The following is an 11,207-nucleotide window of genomic DNA, read 5'->3' on the forward strand; positions in this document are numbered from 1 at the left end:
TACAATATTTATGGCAAGACTAGGTATATATACAATAATGTGACTTTCAAGAAGTTAAATCGTGATAACGTTCACAGTATTGAATCGATAGAGGCTATGAAGTGAGCGCCGGTGTGTATGCGCAGGCGGGCAGCGCGGAGAGCCTGTGCGTGGCGGGCGCGCGCGCGGCCGACGCGAGCGTGGAGCGGCGCTTCTGCTGGGAGGCCGTGCCCGCGGAGCGCGAGCGCGCGCCGCTCACGCTGCAGGCGCTGGGCGAGCGCGACCGCGCGGCGTGGCTGCGCGCGCTCGACTGGCTGCCGCGCGACGCCGCGCCCCCCGCCCCGCCCGCGCCGCGCGCCGCGCTCGCCGCGCCGCCCGCCGAGCCGGCCGAGCCCGCCTGGGGGCTGGACGAGGCGGGCTTCGCCTTCGTCAAGAACATCATCGCCACGCTCGAGGCGCGGGGCCTGGAGGAGCAGGGGCTGTACAGGTGAAGAGGTTGACCATGTCCGAGCGCCGTTTTCAAATTTGGAAATAATGTTTTATGTTTCAAAAAAATTCATAAATTTCTTCTATCGGCATCACAATAAAAAATAAACCAGTTTGCGTATTTATACGATTCTTACGATCTCTACTTCCAAATCTACGAGTATCTTAAGATATACTGAAAAAAAATTGAATTTTTGGGTTAAATATTTATTTATTTAAATAAATACTATTAGTATCAATGTCCTGCAGTACAAGAACATTAATACGTTTAAAAATAAACTTAAATATATAACAAATGTGTGTATATTTCGACTACTGAATAAAACAAGAGTTGACCTCTCATGTGCGCTCTTCTTAACTACATATGTCAATTTTCTTGAACAAGGCTATCAGTAAATTTGCACTAGTAGGTGTATAAAGTGCCACAGATAGCTATAGCGGTGTGCGTGTGTTTGCGCAGGGTGGCGGGCGTGTCGTCGAAGGTGTCGCGGCTGGTGGCGGCGGGGCGCGCGGGGCGGGCGGGGGCGGGGCGCGCGGGGGCGGGGGCGGGGGCGGGGGCGGGGGCCGCGCTCGCGCAGAGCGAGAGCCGCACGCTGGCGAGCGCGCTGAAGGCGTACCTGCGCGCGCTGCCCGACCCGCTGCTCACGCGCCGCCTGCACCACCAGTTCCTCGCCGCCGCCAGTCAGTCGTATTCCTTCACTTCCCCACCATATTTTCCCTCATTTCGCCGTTTCATTATGCACGAAAGAGATTCCTTATACTTACTTCAAAGGAACCCATACGCTACCCATGTTATTCTCATGCATCAAAATGAAAAATAGACAGTTATTCTTTAATTTTTGCGATGATCCGTCGATCAGAGTCGACGATTCGCGGGGGATTCGATTTAAAGCAAACAAAGCATTAGTCTGATTTTTCTATGAATGGTGGTGATCGAAATATAAAGCCATCAATTTGAGTGTTACGACTTCACAAATAATTTTAATTATTGTAATGTTGGCTGCCGATCTACACATATAGATGTGTAGACATATAATAAAATCGTAGGAAAGTCTAAACTGTACATTGAATATATATTTTTTAAGAATACTTGAGGCGTGATCTCCAATCGATAGCGAAGCTAAAAATATAGTTTTTAGAATTTTCGTCTATTTGTCTGTTGTATGTCCGGGCTGAACGCTCAATTGAATAGTTACATATCATTTAAAATTACTTAAAATTTTATGCGATCCAAGGCAACAGTCCAACTTTATTTATGGGCTAATTAATTTTTACATTCCGAACCTTCTTACAATAATTTTAATGCAGATATTTATTTTTCTAAATTATTCTCCTTCTTAAAGTATAATTTTAATTCCTAAAACAAGTTTGCTTTATTAGAGTTAAATATTATATTTTTATTTAAAATATTGAAAAACTGCGCCTTTCTGTAGATTATATACGTAAGTTCTTAATTTTGATGTTTTGCCTTTGAAAAAATGATGTATCTTGTGGAAAGCCTCTCTTTCAATAAACTCAAATGAAAGTATAAAGTAAGTAACACCCGCTGTGTGTGTGCGGCGCAGAGCTGGAGCGGCGCGGCGAGCGCGTGTGCGCGCTGCACGCGCTCGTGCACGCGCTGCCGCCCGACAACTACGAGATGCTGCGCATCGTGCTCACGCATCTCTGCAAGTCAGTATCCCGCGCTCCACTCTATATATAATGCTCGATATCGCCCCTATTTACAGATTTAAGATATGAATTTTGTTGGTTGGAAAAGTAAAATATGTCTGGTGCAGAAATAAAATTATAAAATATTTCGTTTTTATGTCATCGTCTGCAATGGAGCTGGTGGGTCGCCTGATGGTGCGCGCTACCACCGCCCGTGAACATTTGGAGAGGCGTAAAGTCGATTGTAGACCTTCGCCTCTATAGATGGATTTTCGAGTTCAAATTGGAAAGGGATTTACGTAAGGATTAAAAGAAAGGATTGGGAAGGGTAGGGAATAGGATACGGGCCTCCGGCTTCCACTCACCGAATGAAACACAGCAGTGTGCTATTTCACTCCGGTCTTCTGTGGGGGTGTGGTTCTTCCCCGTTGCGAGCTGGCCTATTTCGTGGCGAAGCGTGGAGCGAAGGTGAGGCCAGGTCGTAGAGGCGGTGAAGTGACGGTGCGTTGTGCGCAGCGTGGCGACGAAGAGCTCGGCGAACCTGATGAGCGCGTGCAACCTGTCGGTGTGCTTCGGGCCCACGCTGCTGCGCGTCGAGCGCGAGACCGTGGCCTCCATCCTCGAGCTCAAGTTCTACAACGTGCTCGTCGAGGCGCTCATCGACCACTGCCACGAGCTGTTCCAGCCGCACCCGCCGCAGCCGCCCCCGCCGCACCAGCCGCACGCGCCGCACTTGCAGCACGCGCCGCACCAGCCGCACCAGCAGCACCAGCACCCGCACATGATGCAGTGAGTATAAAACAAATTATTGGGGATCGAGTGGCGCAGTAAATGGGTGTCCCCATTTCTTATATTTTAAATTAAAATCAGTTTTCCTTTGATTCATTTAAATTTGTTACTGTGGCAATTGTAAACTTTTTAAATTAGCCATTTTTATTTCACGAAGAAAGCATTTTGCAAGCAATTGCATTTGATTTGAATTCCGATTTAGAAAAATTTTCTGACAAAAATAATCTTTCCGTACATTTTGCGATAAAATTAAACTCTCAATTCTTTATCGTTATTGTCACAAATAGATTACTTTTATCTTCTCATCACAGTGGTTTTGTTGTGTAAAAATGTATGTCGAAGAATGAAGAATTATTATTAACCTTTACATTCGAATCTGGTAAAAGGGGGCTTCATTCAATTTCATTTTTCTGCTGCTGTTTACATTACTTAGTTTCTTTTAAAAAGTCATTGTGATCTGTGTTGATCGTGTCAATACGCGCTCGCAAAGATTAATAAGTAGTATTATAAATAAAAGTTATGTTCGTATAAAAGTGTGCTAAGTAACAAAAAATGAGAAAACTTAAAGTTAACACAAAATTATTGTCACTTAGTTATACTTCCTTGCAATCGAATCTAGAAACAGTGGAATAAATCTACTTGGCTACATCATAAACTTTACTGATTAGTGATAACCTACAGTCTACACTCATGACTCAAGTTTTCGCTTTGTGACAATCGTCAACTCCTTTTTTTCGGTGCTGGATACAAGTTTATTGGTTATAGTGTTACCATAATTAATAGCCGAATCCAGCTATGGGAAATGGGTGCTGAGCTGGGAGCGAAAAGTTGGTTTAACTTATATTCAATAATTAAGTTTAAATGAAAATATTACAATAATCTCAGAAAAATATGAGCCGCCTAATATGGTAAAGTTTCGTACGTAAAAAGGTCCAGTCTGCACAATTATATGGGCACGTTTCAGTTCCTACATATTTTAGAAGGCGTGTTTGATATAACTATATTGTCAGTAAATATCATAAAGTTCAAATATTTAGTGTACAGAACGATTGTACCACCGTTAAAGTTGTGAGACACTTTTTTTATATACTGAAATGCCGAACAAATTTTGATGAATAGCACTTAAAATAGCTGACAAGCCACGCTCTTCTTCAGTTAAGTTCATTTCAGTAGTTGTTTGTACGGGAAAAGTCTTGTTCTTTATTATTTTCATCGCAAAGATACGTTTATAAGTTTCCGTGCCCGAAGGACTATAGGACTCATACAAAGACTTCGCTCTCCGCTCCTCCGTCTATCTGTCCGTCCGTCCGTCCGTTCGCCACCAGGCTGTATCTCGTAAATTGCACAAGAATATAGAAAGTAGAACAATATTGTAAATTCAATATCGGTAAACCGTTGATCCTTCACGTGTGCACTAACAAGACCAAAAAAAGATTCAATATGTATTGCAGTCGTATTAAAATATAAAGAACAGGAAACCGTTCAACAAAAAGGATGTGCAAACTAATAAAACCCTTCGATCTTTACGTGTCCTTAGCCCATTTAAGTGAAAGGCTGAACTGGTTTCAGGAAGCCTTGCACGGTGCATTAAGTACTCGTTCGTTCATCGTTGTCAGGATAATGGATCACAGGTGCTCGGTGCTCGGTGCTCGGTGCGCGGGGGTGTGCGGGGCGCGCGGGGGGGCGCGGAGCCAGGTGGCGCGAAGCTGCGTAATTGTTCACTGCTTTTTATGCGCGCATCCCGTTCCGAAGTGCATTCAAAACTATTTCAATTCAATGGGCTGGTGTTTGAAATAGTGTGACATTATATAAATGTGCGAATTCAAATAGGTTGGCTTTGGTCGATTTGAGCTTTGTTTGTTGTCTAGTTTACTGTAACCCGTAGTTATCTACTATAGTCTATAGACTACACCAAATTGAATTATTCCATTATATTTTAAGTTTTTTATTGTTACGACAAAGTTTGTATAAAAGCAACTTAAAAAAATACATATTATACTTATTAAGATGAGTGAATGAAAGACGTCTAGTGCTTTATATACAAAAAAAAAAAAAAAAAAAACTAGCGGTAAGCAATTCGCCGGGTCAGCTAGTTATTTAAAAAATACTTATATAAAAGGTATGTTAGACCTCAAGATGATTTTTTAAATGACTTAATAAACATAAAACCAAAAACCCATGAATTAAAAATAAAACAAAACGGATTTCATATATCTATTCAATACATGATGCATCATATAATATCTACGAAAAATTCATCTCTACTAATTGATTGAACTGCAACGAAATATATTCATTTATTATAGGGATATAGTGTATACAAAAAATTGCTTTGCAAAGACTCCATTGCTTTATCTAGAAGACGAATGGGACATGGCTAAGGATTCTACAAAGAAACGTGTATAAACACTTTATTCCGTTCCAATGAACTCAGAACATCTGTCCTTTTCGAAAGGTTGAGAGATAGGGAAATCTTTACTCGAACTTGTATGGTAGGTACCTGAGACCCGGCGCGCGCCAGCTGACAGATTTAAACAAAAAATAATAACATTCTTTTGTTATTTTTCCTTTTACCTATTACGGTAGTTGAAAAATATGCAAGTCTCAAGGGCCATACAGTAGTTTGGAAACCTTTTAATTGCACGAGCAATTAAATATTTTGATTAGTAACAGGTGTGCTCGTATATTATCATATCGAGTTTGCGGCCCCCGCGGAACACCTGGCTGTTGATTCAACATATTGTGTTCACTGCATTTGCCTATTGAAATCGATTTATCTTGGGGCCTATTGCTTATATGTCATCTTCTTTATATAAGGTGTCATAAAGTTTCTAGTAATTGTTTTTTCAGAATAATGAAGTTTTTTTTTATAACTAACTAGCTTTTGCCCGAGGCTTCGCACGCATTAAATTCGGAGTAGTTTAAAAGATGTTATTAAACATATAAACCTTCCTTTTGAATCACTCTTTCTATTAAAAAAAACCCCCATCGAAATCCGTAGCGTAGTTTTAAAGATTTAAGCATACATAGAGACATGGGAACAGAGGAAGCGACTTTGTTTTGTTTTGTTTCTATGATACAACATTAATCAATTACCTTTCTCGTATGAAAATAGCAAAGAAAACATTCGCCAAAGTGTGCACAGATATGATTTTTTATTATGCTTGCTGTCATAATTATGCATCAGTGAGATGCGATGGCTTAGAAGTATATGAAAACTTGTAAGATCGATGATACGATATTCAACGGATTGTTCAGTTTCTTGTGTACATGTAAATTATACAAAGAACACATTGGCGTGCTGCATAAATTATACTAACATAACATTTGTAGATCCGTAGTGGAAATGATGAGATTGCGTCCCCGTTACGTAACGAACCGGTGTTACCTCTAAAACCGTAAGACGCGCGGCCCGCGACCACTCGGCGCCGCGTCACACTGACACACTTATTTGCCGATCGTCACGCGCCGACCGCCGCTCATATTATTAACTAGAAATCATCCAAATGATTTCCTTTTTTTTATTCATTCTATTGAACTTGATTAAACGCAATTTAATTTTAAAGTTTATTTCGCTCACACTCTCACGATGTAATTTCAATACCCGATTAATTTAGGAATTATTTATTCATCGCTCAATAAATGACGAAGGGCTGATTTTTCGTTTTAAAAAACCATTTCATATACATCTTGTAATAGATCGAGTTTTAACATTTTCATTTTAATGACGAGACACAATTTTATATTGAAAGAATGATATCCAAGCGTGGATTGAACAATCGCCCCTCGCAAAAGAAATCATTGCTTCAAACTATAAGGGTTCGAATTTGTAAAATTCGATTTTTTTTAATTTACAATAAAGACTCGTATCAGGTAGCTGGAGATGAAGTATCTATAATAATAGACCCAACCTTTGAGGTCATGAACTTGATAGTTCTGATAACTTAAATCTTCTAACTTCTGAAGTCGTTAAAAGTTCGAAATTATCAATGAATCGAATATTTTCTAACTTTATGTTTTCGGGCTTATAAAATCAAACTGAATCTTAAAGTATCAAAAAGTTTGTAAGGGGTTGTAATCGTTAAGGGAGAAGACTTAAGCACGACACACCTGCCCTTCGCCGAAGCACTCTCTAAATAGATAACAGGAACTCAACGGATGACTCTCATTACGGTATGCTGCGAGATAGCATACCGAAAAACTAGAATATTTCGATATTAAATAAAAGAAAGTCATCACGTATTTTTGATTATCAGAGTACATAATGTATACTATGTTGATCTTAAAGCTCTCGTCTCGTCATGTCAGGACTTGTTATGACTGCGGTTCATTGCTCCATTCACTTAACGCGAAGACTCTTCCATCCGCATCCGCGCCGCAATGTACATAAGCCCGCAGGCCGCACGCTAAGACATGGCCGACAGAGCGCGAGCGGTGCGGGCAGGTGCGCATTCCTCCCGGCGCAGCTGCCGCCGCATCTCCACGCGGCAGATGTTGCGCATCACGCGACCTGAAAAAAGCCACCCCACGAACCTTAAGTACCGCTGATAATGGTCTTTGTGCAATCGTTACTATCTTATACAAAACGTAAGAAGCTAATGACCAGTAATGTTTTTAAGAAATTCGTTGAACCATTAACGTTTGTATGTGGAAGTCGAGCACGCTTCGGCACGAATTAGGCCAGCTCGAACCGAGGAAGTACCACACCCCACAGAAAACCGTATGGTGAGTGGAGCCGGAGGCCCATATCCTTTTCCTCACCCTTCCCAATCCTTTCCTTTGTTCCTCTCGTCAATCATTTCTTCATCCCTTTCCAATTTGCAGTCGGTAATCCATTTGTAGAGGCGTAATGTCTGCAATCGAGCTTACGCATCTCCAAATGTTCATGGGCGATGATAGCGCTTATCATCAGACGACCCAGCAGCTCCATTAAGCTCCATTAATTAATACAGTTTAAGAATATGCGTGTAATATAATATTAATTATGATCGATCGAATTTACTATTTTATAGACACTGAGTTATTCTCAGTGTTCTTTATGAAAATGGTAAACATGCGCTACATTTCGATCATAGTTCTACTGTGTGTGCAAGATACAAAAAACTGCATTTTTTTTTTAATAGTTTTTCTGCTCAGCTCTTAACTTTAAGTAGGTATGCACAATGCATTGTAAAGCATTTCAAACAATGTTCATGAATTTAGAATAATAAATAAGAATAAATAATAGTTTAAATAGGGTGCTTCTAGATATTATCGAAATCATAATCACTCTACTCATATCTGTCAATAAATATCTATAACCATTGACACCATGCACCCCACGCTTTTTTTAAAATAAAATAATTTTTTTTTTACTCACACTATTATTAATTTATATTCATTGAAATTTTTAACACTATTTTCTTAATTTAAATTCATTTAAATTTATTTTCTACTTTTTAGTTTGGATTATTTATAATAGCTTGTTTTTTTTAATGTTGAAACTATTGCACGACTCGAACGACGAAAATTTTAATTATTTTTCTTACCTTATCGAGTATAGATGAAAATTATATAAATTAACAAAAATCATATTTTGCAAATTGAAAAATGGAATAATTTTATCAAATTAGTGTATTGTCATCGGTCCTCAATAAATCTACAAAGTTTGAACGAAATCTGGCCGTTCTGGCCGTTACAAACAAACATACAAACATACAGGTGAAGCTAATAAAAAGCGTGTAAAAATAACATAGATTTATAATAAGGCGATGAATTAAATATCGTTCAAGAAGTGCGCGACCACCTGCCGATAGGCTGATGAACCTCACCTCTTCCAACAAAACAATCACGATAAGATATTCGCCATGTGCGCGCGAAGCCATGCGAGTGCGGGGCGGGCGGGGTGCGAGGGTGCGCGGGGTGCGCGGGGCGGGGCGGGGCGCAGGTGCCACACGCACGTGCTCGCGCGCGCTCGCCGCACATATATACCGCGCGCACAGGCTATCTCTCAGTTCAACCCGAACCTTTTGCCGTGCGGACGTCTTCGGCCCCGTCTGAGTTTCAGTGTTGTGTTGTTTTGTTGTGACGTGCTCTGTGACAAAATGATTATCTGCCTATCTGGATTTGTTATTGCGGGGTTGGTATTTTTGGTTTCACGCAATTTGTACAATACCAGTCTAAACTCCTCATCAGGACCTTATTAAATTTTGCAACATCTTTCATTGATGCTTCACTGTTATTACATACAATAATAAATATCGATTTGGAAGAGTATTCCCGAGATATGCTCGTTTAAATAAACTTTTCAGCTCTTTAATATTAGCAGAGATTGACGTTTTTACATATTTTATATATCAAATATAATTTTATACTAATTATACGTTCATTAAACTTTAAGGATCTACCGAATGAAGTCTCGCTAGCTCCATTATTTAGTATTATATTATTTTGTTACAGAACATCCCCCTCGGCGCTACCTGCCACTGCCAGAAATGATATCGTAAGTTTCATTCATTGCTGTTGCAAACTTATTTGCTTATGTAAATGTATGCCTTGTGTATTTGTTACAACAAGCAAACATATTACAAAGATATTTAACTATAAACGCTTATCGTAACATAAAATCTTCTGTGAATTCTAGCTAATCTTTGAAATAAATGAATGTCACAGAGCGTGGCAAGTTAGTTGGTCGTTTCATGAGATGAAACGTTCAAAATACATCGTATAAACTTAAATTTGATTGACTTTAAAAATTTTAAAACAGTGGTAAAAAAAGTCGGTAGTTCGGCACACATTGATACTAATTATAATTTGTTGATTTCAGAGCGCGCTGGAGAGAGGTGGGCTAGTGTCCTGCGGCGCAGGCGCGGGCGCAGGCGTGGGCGTGGGCGTGGGCGTGGTGGGCGCCGCCCCCGCTGCCTACGCGCCGCACCACCACCAGCTGCTGCAGCACTTCGCTCCCGCGCCGGGCTCGCTGTTGGCGCACAGAGGTAACGCTCGCACCGCGCTATACGCATTCATCGTCTTCGAATCATTTCATTCATCTATATCTTATATATAAAATTTCTGTGTCGCAATTTTAGTTACCAAGCTCCTCTGAAACAGCTGGACTAATTCTTATGAAATTTTGTGTGTATATTGGATACGTCTGAGCTTCGGTCAATATCAATTTTTAATACCCCTAAATTATAACTGTAAGGCAGAACAACGTTTGCCGGGTCAGCTAGTATTATACATAAAAATTAATCGCTATTTCCCTTGGTCACGGCATCGCATGTGAATGGCTCGATTCCGAAAATTCTCTCACCGTTAGAAAGCTGCAATTGCACTGAGTGACATAGGCTATATATATACCACGGTTGAAACCGGGGCGAACAGATAGATCCTTATAATTTAATTTTTTTCGCAGTTCAAGTAGGCTCATTATTAAACATATATTTTCATAAACGTCCTCTCTCAGGAGTGAGCGCGGCGCTGTGCAGCAGCAGCTCCGAGTCGGTGTCGAGCCACAGCGCGTCGCCGCCGCCGCGCGGGCCGCTGCGGGCCAACGGCGCGGGGCTCGCGGGGCTCGCGGGGCTCGCGGGCCCGCTGGGGGCCGCCGCGACGCGCGTGCGCACGCTGTACGCCTGCCTCGGCGAGAGCGAGGGCGAGCTGTCCTTCGAGCCCAACCAGATCATCACCAACGTGTGCCCGTCGGGCGAGCCGGGCTGGCTGCGCGGCTCGCTCAACGGCAAGAGCGGCCTCGTGCCCGAGAACTACGTAGAGCCGCTGCCGTGAGCGCCGCCCGCCCGAGCGCGCCCGCCCGCGCCCCGCGCCCTGCCTGCGCCCCGCCCGCGCCCTGTCCGCGCCTCGGCGCCCCGCCCGCGCCCCGAGCCCGAGAGACGCCGCCCGACATTCCCACACCAAATATCATATCGTAGGCCTACTTGTTGATATTTTTCTACTGTTTGTATATTTTGTACATTGTAAATAAGATTTGTTGCTATTTTAACTATTTATACTTTATTATGTTGTGACTTTTGTACCAAATATACTTTGTGAAAGTTCCGACTGAGGATTGTATATAAGATATATCGTAATATATAAATAAAGTGTATTCTTCATTTATGTTGTTGTTTCTTTACCGCACCTCGGCCTTTGTGTCTTAGTTATAGTCCAAGATCCCAGAGCCGTAAGACAAAACTAATTTTCTAAAGCAAGTAACTTTTGGTTCACAGTAGTCTCTCATAGTCTAATCATAGAAATCGTCACATTACACATACAATAGAAAAAATACCATATTCCATATCATATTGTTTATATGATATATGTTGGAGGGGGGG

General features: G+C 41.6%; 1 protein-coding gene across 1 annotated transcript in view; it reads left to right on the forward strand.

Moving 5' to 3' along the window:
* Nucleotides 1-10,986, forward strand: part of LOC119837308 (rho GTPase-activating protein 26-like) — a gene marked incomplete at its 5' end in the record, with an annotated part of 16,052 nt that extends 5,066 nt beyond the window's left edge. Inside the window, 7 exons of the mRNA XM_038362826.1 lie at nucleotides 126-466; nucleotides 926-1,146; nucleotides 2,031-2,136; nucleotides 2,632-2,904; nucleotides 9,343-9,385; nucleotides 9,710-9,875; nucleotides 10,346-10,986. Of these exons, the coding sequence (XP_038218754.1) occupies nucleotides 126-466; nucleotides 926-1,146; nucleotides 2,031-2,136; nucleotides 2,632-2,904; nucleotides 9,343-9,385; nucleotides 9,710-9,875; nucleotides 10,346-10,662 (1,467 nt within the window). The remainder of the gene's footprint in view (nucleotides 1-125; nucleotides 467-925; nucleotides 1,147-2,030; nucleotides 2,137-2,631; nucleotides 2,905-9,342; nucleotides 9,386-9,709; nucleotides 9,876-10,345) is intronic.
* Nucleotides 10,987-11,207: the final 221 nt, after the last annotated feature.

The sequence above is a fragment of the Zerene cesonia genome, chromosome 27 (assembly GCF_012273895.1).
Source record: "Zerene cesonia ecotype Mississippi chromosome 27, Zerene_cesonia_1.1, whole genome shotgun sequence".
Lineage (NCBI taxonomy): Eukaryota > Metazoa > Arthropoda > Insecta > Lepidoptera > Pieridae > Zerene > Zerene cesonia.